The 13,882-nt window shown below is 45.4% G+C and overlaps 1 protein-coding gene across 4 annotated transcripts in view; it reads right to left on the bottom strand.

Annotated features, from left to right (window-relative positions):
* LOC106601932 (E3 ubiquitin-protein ligase rnf213-alpha) overlaps positions 1 to 13,882 on the bottom strand; it is a 67,892-nt gene that overhangs the window by 14,105 nt on the left and 39,905 nt on the right. For all 4 annotated transcript variants that reach the window (XM_045715675.1, XM_045715678.1, XM_045715676.1 and 1 more), the window contains 21 exons: positions 13,131 to 13,300; positions 12,937 to 13,039; positions 12,731 to 12,845; positions 11,168 to 11,375; positions 10,612 to 10,808; positions 10,211 to 10,333; positions 9,518 to 9,628; positions 8,563 to 8,805; positions 7,913 to 7,988; positions 7,781 to 7,815; positions 7,554 to 7,654; positions 7,116 to 7,272; positions 6,286 to 6,460; positions 5,880 to 5,974; positions 5,301 to 5,552; positions 4,734 to 4,866; positions 4,340 to 4,423; positions 3,994 to 4,174; positions 3,142 to 3,343; positions 1,923 to 2,000; positions 1,544 to 1,741 (listed from right to left, as the gene is read on the bottom strand). In XM_045715675.1, the coding sequence (XP_045571631.1) occupies positions 1,544 to 1,741; positions 1,923 to 2,000; positions 3,142 to 3,343; positions 3,994 to 4,174; positions 4,340 to 4,423; positions 4,734 to 4,866; positions 5,301 to 5,552; positions 5,880 to 5,974; positions 6,286 to 6,460; positions 7,116 to 7,272; positions 7,554 to 7,654; positions 7,781 to 7,815; positions 7,913 to 7,988; positions 8,563 to 8,805; positions 9,518 to 9,628; positions 10,211 to 10,333; positions 10,612 to 10,808; positions 11,168 to 11,375; positions 12,731 to 12,845; positions 12,937 to 13,039; positions 13,131 to 13,300 (3,037 nt within the window). The remainder of the gene's footprint in view (positions 1 to 1,543; positions 1,742 to 1,922; positions 2,001 to 3,141; positions 3,344 to 3,993; positions 4,175 to 4,339; positions 4,424 to 4,733; positions 4,867 to 5,300; positions 5,553 to 5,879; positions 5,975 to 6,285; positions 6,461 to 7,115; positions 7,273 to 7,553; positions 7,655 to 7,780; positions 7,816 to 7,912; positions 7,989 to 8,562; positions 8,806 to 9,517; positions 9,629 to 10,210; positions 10,334 to 10,611; positions 10,809 to 11,167; positions 11,376 to 12,730; positions 12,846 to 12,936; positions 13,040 to 13,130; positions 13,301 to 13,882) is intronic.

Raw genomic sequence — 13,882 nt, forward strand, 5'->3', positions numbered from 1 at the left:
TACCTGTGGATGTATTTCAAGGCCTACCTTCAAACTCTGCCTCTTTGCTCGACATCATAGGAAAATTAAAAGAAATAAGCCAAGACCTGGAGAAAAAAAATTGTGGACCTCCACAAGTCTGGTTCATCCTTGAGAGCAATTTCCAAATGCCTGAAGGTACCACGTTCATCTGTACAAACAATAATACGCAAGTGTAAACACCATGGGACCAAGCAGCCGTCATACCGCTCAGGAAGGAGACGCGTTCTGTCTCCTAGAGATTAACGTACTTTGGTGCAAAAAGTGCATATCAATCCCAGAACAGCAGCAAAGGACCTTGTGAAGATGCTGGAGGAAACAGGTACAAAAGTATCTATATCCACAGTAAAACAAGTCCTATATCGACATAACCGGAAAGACCGCTCAGCAAGGAAGAAGCCACTGCTCCAAATCCGCCATAAAAAAAAGCCAGACTACGGTTCGCAACTGTACATGGAAACAAATATCTTACATTTTGGAGAAATGGCCTCTGGTCTGATGAAACAAAAATATAACTGTTTGGCCATAATGACCATCATTATGTTTGGAGGAAAAAGGGGGAGGCATGCAAGCCAAAGAACACCACCCCAACCGTGAAGCACAGGGGAGGCAGCATCATGTTGTGGGGGTGCTTTGCTGCAGGAGGGACTGGTGCACTTCACAAACTAGATGGCATCATGAGGGAGGAAAATTATGTGGATATATTGAAGCAACATCAGTCAGGAAGTTAAAGCTTGGTCGCAAATGGGTCTTCCAAATGGACAATGACCCCAAGCATACTTCCAAAGTTGTGGCAAAATGGCTTAAGGACAACAAAGTCAGTGTATTGGAGTGGCCATCACAAAACCCTGACCTCAATCCCATAGAAAATTTGTGGGCAGAACTGAAAAAAGTGTGTGCGAGCAAGGAGGCCTACAAACCTGATTCAGTTACACCAGCTCTGTCAGGAGGAATGGGCCAAAATGTACCCAATTTATTGTGGGAAGCTTGTGGAAGGCTACCCAAAACGTTTGACCCAAGTTAAACTATTTAAAGGCAATGCTACCAAATACTAGTTGAGTGTATGTAAACTTCTGACCCACTGGGGATGTGATGAAAGAAATAAAAGCTGAAATAAATCATTCTGTACTATTATTCTGACATTTCACATTCTTAAAATAAAGTGGTGATCCTAACTGACCTAAGACAGGGAATTCTTACTGGAATTAAATGTCAGGAATTGTGAAAAACTGAGTTTAAAGGTGTATGTAAACTTACGACTTCAACCATATATACCACAAAATGCTGACGACAACAAGACAGAAAATTAAGTCACTATGTTTCTCTTTAGGGTATCAATCTGTTTACTGGTTCCTGTAAGAAAGCCAATGAGGAGCCAGCTAGATGGCGAGAGCACTGAAACAATCAGGCTTTAGGCTCTCAACTAGCTGCTTAACCAGAGGAAGAAACAGAGTGTAGGGCACAGAGGTATGTTACTGCTGCACCCGGATAGTCTGTGGGCTCCAGACAGAGGAAGGGGGCTGACCTTTAGGATGTGTGGGCCAGTCTGGTCTCCCATCTGCAGAACCTCCTCCAGGTAGCGCTCCAGCTGGAGCTGGGGCTCGCCTCCCGTCATGGCCAGGAAGCCTAGAGCCACCTCCACGGTGGAGAGAGCCTCACACACCTCGCTGTATGACTGCAGCTCCCCGGCCAGCGCCGACAGGGTCAGGATGGGCAGGGGCTCCTAGGGACACAAAGGGAAATGACAGAGACGTGGACCAGGCATAGAACAGGGTCAACTCAACCTCATGCCAGAACCAAGGGCAGCAGATCCAAAATTGGATGTTGTGTACCAATACCAGATTTCCCTGTTCATATCATACTGTACCATGTGACAACATGTCACCAGAGTTATTGTGACTTACCTGTTGAACCTTTCTTTTCACATCCTTGAGGATATTTTCATAATTGCGGTCATGTCTGTTCACCAGGGTTGGGATTCCCTGTATAAGGTGGGAAGCAACACATCAAAACCTGTCTAATACACGGTCATATAGTAACTCTTGTCTTTACCTCACTTTGGCTGCGTTTACACAGGCAGACACATTCGGATCTTTTTTACTCTAATTGGTCTTTTGACCAACCACATCAGATCTTTTTCAGAGCTGATATGACTGGTCAAAAGACCAATTAGTGAAAAAAAGATCAGAATGTGAAAACGCAGCTTGTGACAGCTAAGTGTTTCTGTAAAAAGGGAAATCTATACAGTTCTGGTTTAACCTCTACCGCACACGACCTCTACCGCACACTAACTTCAGTAAAACATATGTTTATACGTGGATGTAGTTGCACCATTTACGAGCATATTTCAAAAATGTATTTAATTGCATTTGTTATTGTTAGACGATTGCTAATGAACTTGGCGTTACCCTACGAGAGAGTTTGTCACATTAACAATGTACCCTGTGTGAATTTAGGTATGCTCCCTAATTCTCTCTCTCGGAGGAGGACCTGAGCCCTAGGACCCTGCCTCAGGACTACCTGGCTGGTTGACTCCTTGCTGTCCCCAGTCCACCTGGTCATGCTGCTGCTCCAGTTTCAACTGTTCTGCCTGCAGCTATGGAACCCTGACCTGTTCACTGGACGTGTTACCTTGTCCCGGACCTGCTGTTTTGGACTCTCTCTCTCTCTCTCCCTACCACACCTGTTCTCTCTAACTGAATGATCGGCTATGAAAAGCCAACAGACATTTACTCCGGAGGTGCTGACCTGTTGCACCCTTTACAACCATGGTGATTATTATTATCTGATGCTGCTGGTCATTTATGAACATTTGAACATCTTGGCCATGTTCTGTTATAATCTTCACCTGGCACAGCCAGAAGAGGACTGGCCACCCCTCATAGCCTGGTTCCTCTCTTGGGAATTTTTCCTAGCCACCGTGCTTCTACATCTGCATTGCTTGCTGTTTGGGATTTTATGCTGGGTTTCAGTATAGCACTTTGTGACATCGGCTGATGTAAAAAGGGCTTTATAAATACATTTGATTGATTGATTGACCTTGCTGCAGCACAGGCATTTAGTAACTTTGTCGATGCCGAGAACTGTACATTTGACTGACCGAGTGCTGACAGACAGACTCACGTTGAGGGTGATGAGTGGCTTTCCCTGCAGGAAGCGGGCCAGGATCTGCTGCTGGATCTTGGGCAGGTCGTACTCGTGCAGGGTCTCCTGGCCACGCTCCACACTGTACTGGCAGTTGGACAGAACCAAGGGCAGCAGATCCCTCTCCGGCTCGTAGCGGATCACGTGCAGGTCGCTCAGGTCCCCCGGGCTCACCGTGTAGCTGGGGGAGAGAAAGGGGAAGAGTGAACTAATGTGGTGATATCAACCATGTCTGCTTCTGCTTCCTATCAGTTCAGTAGGGGTTCAGGGGTTCCCAACCAGGGGTACTTGGGAAGACTCAAGAGACCATAGTCCTACTGGTAAAATGCACGAGGGGGTACTCTGGGCAGAGTAAAATTCAGTTGGTGATATAGTAACCGAAAAAGGTTGGGAACCACTGGCCTTGCGGTTAAGAATGTTGGACCAATAACCAAAATGTCGCTGGTTTGAGTCCCCGAGCCGGCAAGGTGGAAAAATCTGCCGTTCTGCCCTTGAGCAAGGCAGTTAACCCCCAACAACAACGGCTCCCCGGGCACCGATGACGTGGACGCTGATTAAGGCAGCCCCCCACACCTCTCTCGGTTAAATGCGGAAGACACGCTTCAGTTGAATGCATCAGTTGTACAACTGACTAGGTATCCCCTCTCAGACCGACCATGCATACAGCATTTTGTCTAACAAGCCTAATGAGACCAGGGGCCATATGTATCAGAGTAGGAGCGCTGGTCCCGGATCAGGTCCCCCCCATCTACGTGATCTTATTGTGATCCTCAAGGAAAAATGATCCTGAATCAGCACTCCTACTCTGAGATAGGACAACAGCGCCCTCACCTGGTCTCCTCTCCAGTGTGCTTGTCCACGCAGTAGACCAGTTCGTTGTGCAGGGCGATGAGGTAGCTGACCAGCGCCGTGGAACACAGGCCGGGACCCTGTCGCCGTGGCAACAGAATCAGGAAGTCACTGGTCAGGTCCAGGTCCTCCCGACAGAACTCGCCAGGGATTTTAATCTCACCTGGAGCAGAGCCAAAACACACAGATTATAATCACAAAATAGCAGACTAAGAAATCATGCATGAATGCCCCTCCAAAAGAGCATATTTTAAAATATTGCATATATTTATATTATTCCTTTATTAATAGAGCCATAGAGTTGTGCTATGATTATCTGTGCTCATACCGTTGGTTGCCAGGGAGACCCGGAGCTGATTCCATGTTGTCAGGAAGATTTTGACCCGTTTCTCGCACAAGGCTGTGAGGGAGGCTGTGACAACAAATATAATAATCCACATGGAAGCCTATATTGTAAACAAACTGGAATACCCTTTTGACACTAGTGTTCTGGCCTGAACTGTACTGAGCTGACTCTTCTATTTTATTTTCCAGCCTGTAAGGTGGAGGTATAACCAGGCCACTACACTACAGTACAGTACAGCTTAGCTGGCCTCAGTAGATTGAAACGAATGATATATGTGCTCGCTGTACCATGCCAATAACACAAACAATACCACTGATTGTTTTCAGTTGGACATACAGTACCGTGACTAACCCAGAAGTATAGTTTAAACTAGTACCTGCTTTCTGGCTGTGAAGGAAGTCAGCGATGGTACGGCAGGTGAGGTCAGTCACGTTCTGGAACCTCTTCACCAGATCTCTCTGCAGTGCCAGGATGTCAGGAAGGAACTTCACCAACCGCAGCTCTGCCTCCTGTCACCAGACCACAGTGGGGGTGATGTTACGGCGACCAATCACAGGGTACAATAAAACAAACAAACTGCCAATCACACTGCACAGAACGAAGGTCTGACCGACATTGTGACTGTCAATGAGACTGTAAACATGTTTATTATTAACATTATAATGAATTTTTTGGTTGTGTTTCAGATTATTCTGTGCCCAATAGAAATTAATGGTAAATAATGTATTGTGTCATTTTGGAGTCACTTTCATTGTAAATAAGAATAAAATATGTTTCTAAACACTTCTACATTAATGTGGATGCTACCATGATTACCGGAACAAGGAGAGACTACAAGAACCTGTCCAATAAGAAACACTCGCTTCCGATGCAAAACATTTTGCTACGATGTGCACTAATGAATAAGACCAAGGTTTCTGTTCAGCGGTGCCTCAGCTCTTACCCTCTGCAGGAAGTGCCAGAGCATGGGCAGGGTGTCCCTGCCGTTGTGCTGCTCCACGATGTGGGTGAGGCTGAGTAGAGACACCCGCTCCCTGCAGCTCCACACAGCCGAACTGTGGATCAGAGACTCCCGGGGCAGAGAGGCCAGGAAGAGGCGCGGGTCCCCAAACACCAGCCTCATCACAGGGTTGGAGGAGACCCGCAAGTCGGCCCGGACGAAGGCGTTCACTTCCTTCAGCCTTCTGTCCAGGTGCTGGAGACGGGATGGGACGGGAGGAGGGGAGAGAGAGAGGGGGAAGAAAGGGTCTCATTTAGATAATGTTTCTGTTATTCAGGGCGGTGTTCATTAAACACTAAACAGAAGAAAACAAATTCAAAAGAGAGAGGGACTACCTAGACTTGCCCAATAAGAAAATGCAAAATGTTTTTTCTCTCCATTGCAAACATTTTAAAACGTTTTCTATTGCGTGCTCTAATGAACACGACAGTTATAGATGGACCACCGAAAGGTACTAAAGTCATTTATTCATCTAGAGATGATGAACTGAGTCAAATGGTGACTGATGTAATCAGTTGGTACCTTCAGCTGAGGTGTGATGATGTCATTGCTGACGGTGGTCTCCCAGCCGTTTCGGGCCTCCTTGGTGGAGAGCAGGTTGTCATAGGGAACAGGCCCTGGAGAGAGAAGCAGAATAGAGTGAAGGAAACTTTCAGCGTCTGATATCAATCACAGACAATGATTCAATAATGGTACATTTTTATAAATGCTTTCACTTTAAACTACCTTCACCTTAAAGCACATTCTAAGACTTTTCACCCCTCTAAAGAATGTACATATGATTCTAAAACTTAGGGATGGCTAATTTACCAGCACCGTTAGCATGCTTAGTTGGCTTCTAATCAGACAGTATTAGTGTCCTAAGGCGATGCTTGTTTTTAGTGATTGTAAACCTATTGAGGACATGGAGGTGTTTCTGGTCCCTTACACTGGCCAGGCTGGTGGGGCTCCAGAAGGCTGCTGATGACCAGGTGGACGGTGTTGACCGTGTCGTCAGACCCCTTCCCCAGCGACCTGGTCACCTGCTCCATGTCCTTCAACAGGTGGGCCCACAGGAACGCACCGGGGTCGGGCACTGGGGGCTTGATGATGGCACCGATGACCTACAGAGAGAGAAAGAGGGGGAAAGTAGAGGGAGTGAGAAAGGGAGGGAGTGGGGATGAAAGAGAGCGAGAGTGAGCAGAGAGAGAGCCAGAGACAGAGAGAGAGAAAATGAGGGAGATCAAGAGACTCCGTTGAGGCAAGTGTCCTTCAAGAGATGTAACGGTCACCACCGGACAACAGTCAAACCAATAACCCCATCCATCCATGTACAGCAGGTACCTCTAGTGCAGTGGTTTTCAACCTCCTCAGACATTTCACACTTTAGTTGTTGTGGCCCTGAACTAACTCTAATAAACCTTATCAAAAAAAAAAAAAAAAATAGAAGTTAAACATTTTTTTACCTTTATTTAACTAGGCAAGTCAGTTAAGAACAAATTCTTAATTACAATGACGGCCTACCCCAACCAAACCCCCGACGCTGGGCCAATTGTGCGCAAAGATGTGATACAGCCTGGATTCGAACCAGGAACTGTAGTAACGCCTCTTGCAATGAGATGCAGTGCCTTAGACCGCTGCACCACTCGGGAGCCCTAAATGCTTGATGATTCGTTGATCAGTTGAATCAGGTGTGTTGACTCTGGAATAGTTCCAACACATGGAACGGCTGTGTGTTCACGAGGAGACGTTTGAAAACCCCTTCTCTAGTGGACTTACCTGGGGGTGACTGTTGGCCCCTAGCAGCATGGCCATGTGTGTGATCAGGCGCAGCAGGTTAAAGGGCACTGGGGACATGTTCTTGGTGTCCTGCATGTCCAGGTTGTCTCTCCGTCTGGGCTCTCCCAGGATGTGTCCGGTCTGGGTGCAGTCACCCCTGTGAAGAGGGGGAAAAACAACATTTGTATTTTCTCCATTCTCCAGTGCTGTCATGATACCAGACCTGGGTTCAAATAGTATGAGCCTGCTTGGATGGCCAGATGGGTGGGGTGTGTACTTTGGGGGGCTATTCCATTGGTTCCATTGTGCCAGGTCAGCTCAATCAAGCACAGCTAAACAATTTGAAATAAAATACTGTTTGAACCGAAGTCTGCACAGTGCAGCACCTGCTCAAGTCATTATCAACTGTCTTAGAAATTCCATAAAAATCCCACTCACTGAATCTGAACAGCTTGGAAGCCAGGGACAGCTATGTGGTTGTCCCCTCCAATCTCAAGGCCACAGTCCAGGCAGCGACTCCTCTCCATGGGCTGGCCACACTGTGGTTAGAGGGGTCAGACAGAGGGGTAGGAGAGAGAGAGATTCTGAGAAACAGTACTTAAACTGAAAGTTAGGGCCAAAGATAAGATTATTCTGAATTAACTCAAAACTCAAATGTTACGTACCTCGCCGATGGTGCACGGGTGTTTGTTGGGACAAACTGTGGAAGAGCAGAAGAAAAGCTTGGATGACTTCACATTTTAGACAGTTAAATCTGCTAAATCTTTCAAAATTCACACATCCATTACTATACTTACAGTACCACTGCAGCTGCCCCATAGCTTTGTGAGCCACTGCTAGCATGTCCTCTGGCATGGTGGGGAGGAAGGCTCTCTATAGACACACAGGAACAAACATCAACGTTAGCTGGACTATACATGAACAGAAGGGGATACTAGGACCACCCTGGAGATAAGTCACTGGCTTTAATGTGTTGAACGCTGTTGTTTTCCATGGACTGTATTGACTGATACTTCACTGATGTAGTGGATATGCCTTTTAAAGTATTTCAATAATTAATCAAACAACCATTTTCAGACTACAGGGCAAAGCCAAACCATACTGCGCTGGCATTGATATTTATTTTCACAGGTTACCTTCTCAGCACGATTCTATTAAATGTTGAATGCATACCAGGCCAGCCCAGTACAGCTTGGCTCGCCTCAGTAGCGTGAAAAGGGTTTAGCCTGGATTCCTTCCAGACCAGGGGTGTCAAACTAAATTCCTGGAGGGCCATGTGTAAGATGTTTTTTGTTATTTCCTTTCTATTCATGTCAAATGAAGACCTAGGCAACCAGGTGAGGGGAGTTCTTAACTAGTCCTTACACTATGGGCCATGGTCAAAACTAAAGGAGTGCACGACATAGGAAACAGTGTGCCATTGGGCATGCAGCTACAGAGTTCCCACCTGCATGTTGGCAGGCAGAAGGGCCAGCTGCTGGAGGGGCGTCAGTAGACCCTGGTTCCCACAGAGCAGCACTGCAGCCAGGTGGACGCTCAGCTCCACCACCACACGCTGGGCCCCAGAGGCCCCGGGACGGACCTCCAGGGGCCCCAGCCGGTTGGCCACCAGGGCCTGGGCGAAGGCCCTCACCTCTGGGCTGACCAACACCTTGGAGGCCTGGATGAACACCAACAGGGCCTGGCATTGCTGGGGGGGATACAGTGTTAGCTTTAGGTGTAAAGACACTGTTAAAGAGACAGGTGAAGTGTGGAAGCTGAGGAGACAGTTGATACAGTGTTAGCTTTAGGTGTAAAGACAGGTGAAGTATGGAAGCTGAGGAGACAGTTGATACAGTGTTAGCTTTAGGTGTAAAGACAGGTGAAGTATGGAAGCTGAGGAGACAGTTGATACAGTGTTAGCTTTAGGTGTAAAGACAGGTGAAGTATGGAAGCTGAGGAGACAGTTGATACACAACGTTAGCTTTAGGTGTAAAGACAAGTGAAGTATGGAAGCTGAGGAGACAGTTGATACACAACGTTAGCTTTAGGTGTAAAGACAAGTGACGTATGGAAGCTGAGGAGACAGTTGATACACAACGTTAGCTTTAGGTGTAAAGACAAGTGACGTATGGAAGCTGAGAAGACAGTTGATACAGTGTTAGCTTTAGGTGTAAAGACAAGTGACGTATGGAAGCTGAGGAGACAGTTGATACACTGACAATAATATTCCTTTCTCTTGACATGTGCACTCATTCACTACTTCCCGCAAATCTAAAAGCATTTGATTGGTGGTGACATGGGCTAGTAGGAGTTTCCACCATATGTCTTATATCAGTAATTTTATTTCAAATCAGTGAAGGGTAGAAAGGAGAGAATTGGGACAACGTCACAGTATTGTGTCTTTGTATAAGGACTCTTACCACAGGTTTAGGATGGAAGCTGTCATTGGCTGATCTGTAGAGAGAGGTGACTTCTCTGAACAGGGCTAGTAGCAGGTAGACTGCTTTCTTCTGTGGAGGACATTTACAGCCCTACACACACACACACACACACACACACACACACACACCTCCAATGCAGTGTTTTTCCCCCAATATCAAAATAATTTATTGGTAATAATTAAGTACCTTACTATGATTGTTTTTAATTAAAATTGTCAAAAAGAAACAATAGCTTCTTAACAAAGAGCAATTTCTCAAGCAAGAACTTTGCTAGGACTGTCTGGTAGTGGTCTGAGTGGGGATGGGAAAACTGAAAACTTGCTGTTATTGGCAGAGATTTGGAACTCTTTCTTATTGGTCTATTAACTAATTTACAGCATGGTGATGTCACCATGAAGGCCAAAACTCCATCCCACCAAAACAGGCTGAAAAACAGCTCTCACACTAATAGGGCATTATCATCACTTTCACAGTATTATTCCAACCTCAGTGTGGAAATACACATAAAACACAGAAAAATTATGTTTTGACTGCACTGGGCCTTTAACACTTTAAAAACAGAATATCTGATAGAAAGAACATACAAATGAACAAGCAAAATCAAATCACAAGCTTATGCAAAATGTTCTGCAGGTGTTTCAGTTATGAACTAAAGTAGAACTACAACAATACCTCACAAGCGTTGTCCAATGCCTCGATTTTGCCTTCCATCATTGCCTTGGCAACAGCATCTCGGATCGTCTTGTAATCCTCTCCACACACAAGATATTGGTCTATCTGGCTGCCAACTTCATTCTGAAGGACCACAGAAGAGAGCAAGAGTGGTTCAAATGGTATGAAACATGTTTTATATCATCACATCAATACAGGAATACTTAGTAAAATACTAAAAAAATGCTAGCCATGAGATTCTAGATATTAAATACCCATTTAACAAATACAAACTTAAAAACATTTTGGAAGAAATAAGAACAAGGTTGACTATCCCTGTACCACTTCCAGCTTGGTATTGATATCTTATTACTCCCTACATTACTCCCCTATAAAGAAAGACAAAAAATGGCCACCATTACCTGCTGCAGAACTTCAGCTGGGAACAACCACCGGATGTCAGCCACCTTCAGGAGTGTCTGAACAAACTCCACGCCGCGCTGACTGCAGATCTTACGGATGAGGTAGACCCGGTACCAGTCGTTCCCGCTGCGTCTACACAGTTCTATCACGCTGGTCAGGAAGGCCGCAACGCCGTTAGGAGACTGCTCCTGCGATCCTATTGGACCATAATGGGAGAGGGAAGTGCTCAAGAGCACATCGACAGATTTTCCACCTTGTCGGCTCAGGTATTCAAACCAGCAACCTTTCAGTTACTGACCCAACAATCTAACCGCTAGGCTACCTGCTGTCCTACTGTATTAATTAAATCATTGAATAGTCTATCAAATCAATCATATATATTGTACGACAGTTGACCTACACCAGCAAGTATCATTTTGAAACACAAGGGTAGTGTTCAACAGGAACAAAATGGAAGAAAATAACTTTATTAAATGGAGTGATACTGGCAGACTACTTGAAATGACCCAATACTAGTTGTACCCTACTGAACAGGATCCAGGATGATGCACGTACCTGTGGCAGCAGCAGACATCTTGTGGACCAGCAGGTCTGCAGCCCTGTCCAGCCCCATGCGCACCCTGGCCACCTGCTGCAGGTACTCTATGGTGGCTGCGTGGCCGGCATCCAAATGCAGGAAGTCCCCCAGGAAGACCTTCTCATCCTGCATGCAGGCCTGCTGCTCTGCCGCCGTGTGGCACTGCATCCGCTCAAACATGGAATCCTGGGATGGAGAGAGGAGGGTGTGACAATAATGTCACTGAAAAAGCATGTCACTGAAAGACACTACATGTAGAATGTGTCACCCATGTAGAAGCTTGGTGAACTGCAACTACACTTAGGCTCAATATAAACAATTCCCTCCCCTCCCCCGCATCCCATTTCCCCACAACACGGTGGAGAGGTTAGTGCCATCTGACTTCCCAAGGATCCTTCATGGCAAGACTATTTTACTTTCAGTTACGTCCAACAACTTTAAAACAGCCGTAAAAATTATATTATTGGTAATTGAAAACATATTTCACAGTGATTTAGATGGTACAATGATTCCCTACACTATTCAGTGCTTATTTTCTCACGTATACTGAAATTGAGCATGGAATTTCAGTAACCAGGAAATGACAAAGCGATTTCTACATTGCCCGCTTGCCCCAGTCTGCCATTGTTCGTTGTGCTCGATGAGGAGATGACCATGCCTTTTAGTGGCGTCCCTGTAAGAGGGAAGGTGCAGTTTTCCCATCTGGCTTTTGTTGTCAAATAGCAAGTCTGCATTTTAGAATGCTATTTTGTATTGGCCCAAAATATTCTTTGTGTGAAACACTATCATTCCACTATTACTGCAGATAGAAAATGTCCATAATATTCTGTGGCTCAGTTGGTAGAGCATGGTGTTTGCAACGCCAGGTTTGTGGGTTCGATTCCCACGGGGGGCCAGTACATAAAAAATAATAATGAAATGTATGCATTCACTACTGTAAGTCGCTCTGGATAAGAGTGTCTGCTAAATGACTGAAATGTAAATGTAAAATCGCCACATGTAGCTGCTTGAAATAGCATTATTCACTGAAATAGCACGCATCACTGAAATAGCATGCGTCACTGAAATAGCACATGTAGCCATTGACATAACTAAATCCACAGCAGTAAAGACTGAGTTTCAAGCATGACACTATGTATTACTTTTAAGGCTAGGATTTTGCATCAACTCCAGTCAAGTCAATGTACTTAGCCGATATCTCTTCACACCAACAATTACTGGTGCATAACTCTTTACATACACCAACCACATAAATGCTACTGTAGATTCAAATGGGCCATATATACACCTACCTCCAGACAGATGAGTCAATGGGCCATATATACACCTACCTCCATTCAATGGGCCATATGTACACCTACCTCCATTCAATGGGCCATATATACACCTACCTCCATTCAATGGGCCATATATACACCTACCTCCATTCAATGGGCCATATATACACCTACCTCCATTCAATGGGCCATATATACACCTACCTCCATTCAATGGGACATATGTACACCTACCTCCATTCAATGGGCCATATATACACCTACCTCCAGACAGTTGATATACAGCGAATACAGTTCCTTCTGGTCTGATTCCTCCAAGATGTTGCTCTGTTCAACTGCTGTCAGGTGCTGTTGCAGGTAGTCTTTCACATCATCAAAGCTTCAAAAACAAACATGAATTTAATCAAACAGTGAGGGGCATTTGAAAAATGAATGAAAGAGTAGTCTAGCAGTACTAGTCACATAATCACCTGTATTTGAGCAGGAGTTTGAGAACAACCGACCGAACTACTGGGTTTTTGTCAACAGAGTCGTCAAAGGGAGAGAGGGCCTTGGTCAGAATCTGACGATGAGCTGGCAAAGAGGAAGAGGATTGTGAGGACAACCACAAGACAAACACACAGCGGTCCACACACTGCCCACACCCACATCTCCACCCACTCACCACCTCTGATGATGGGCACAGAGTGGACCTCCACCATGAGGAAGGAGAGCAGGTGGAGGATGATGGCCCTGCAGGGGGGAGAGTTGTCCTTGAAGCACAGTGTTGAGACCAGGTCTATGAAGAAGGCGTTGCACTGCTTCCTGAAGCGGGCGTTCTGGTTGATGAGAACTCTGTATAATAACATGATTGACACAATCGTGACCAACAATGCAATGAACCCACACATACTGTATGTTAATAATTCAATTCCGTTACAGTATTGATGGGTTCTGACTCTAAACGTGAAATAGTGTTAATTATCAGGTATCCTATTGAAATATTGAGTGCCATAGTCTGGTTTCTACACTAGAAGTTAATGGGTATCTGTAGGAGGAATGTATATGGTGGAAGCAATTCAGTTTGGAATGTATTGAGTAAATGGAAGGCAATCACATGTTTGCAGGAGGGTGGAGAGATGTGGTTTAGTGAGATAGGGGGTCGAGGTCAGGTCCCATTAAAACCTCTCAGGGATCCCTTATATCCCATTCCCGCTCGAATCCCGTTAACGGGATTGATTTGACAACGTCCAGTGAAATTGCAGCGCGCCAAATTCAAAAACAGAAATACTCATAATAACAATTCATAAAACATACAAGTGTTATACATCAAAATAAAGCTTAACTTCTTGTTAATCCAGCCACTTTGTCAGATTTCAAAAAGGCTTTATGGCGAAAGCAGACCATGCGATTATCTGAGGACAGCACCCCGCATAC

The sequence above is a fragment of the Salmo salar genome, chromosome ssa03 (assembly GCF_905237065.1).
Source record: "Salmo salar chromosome ssa03, Ssal_v3.1, whole genome shotgun sequence".
NCBI classification, from domain to species: Eukaryota; Metazoa; Chordata; class Actinopteri; order Salmoniformes; family Salmonidae; genus Salmo; species Salmo salar.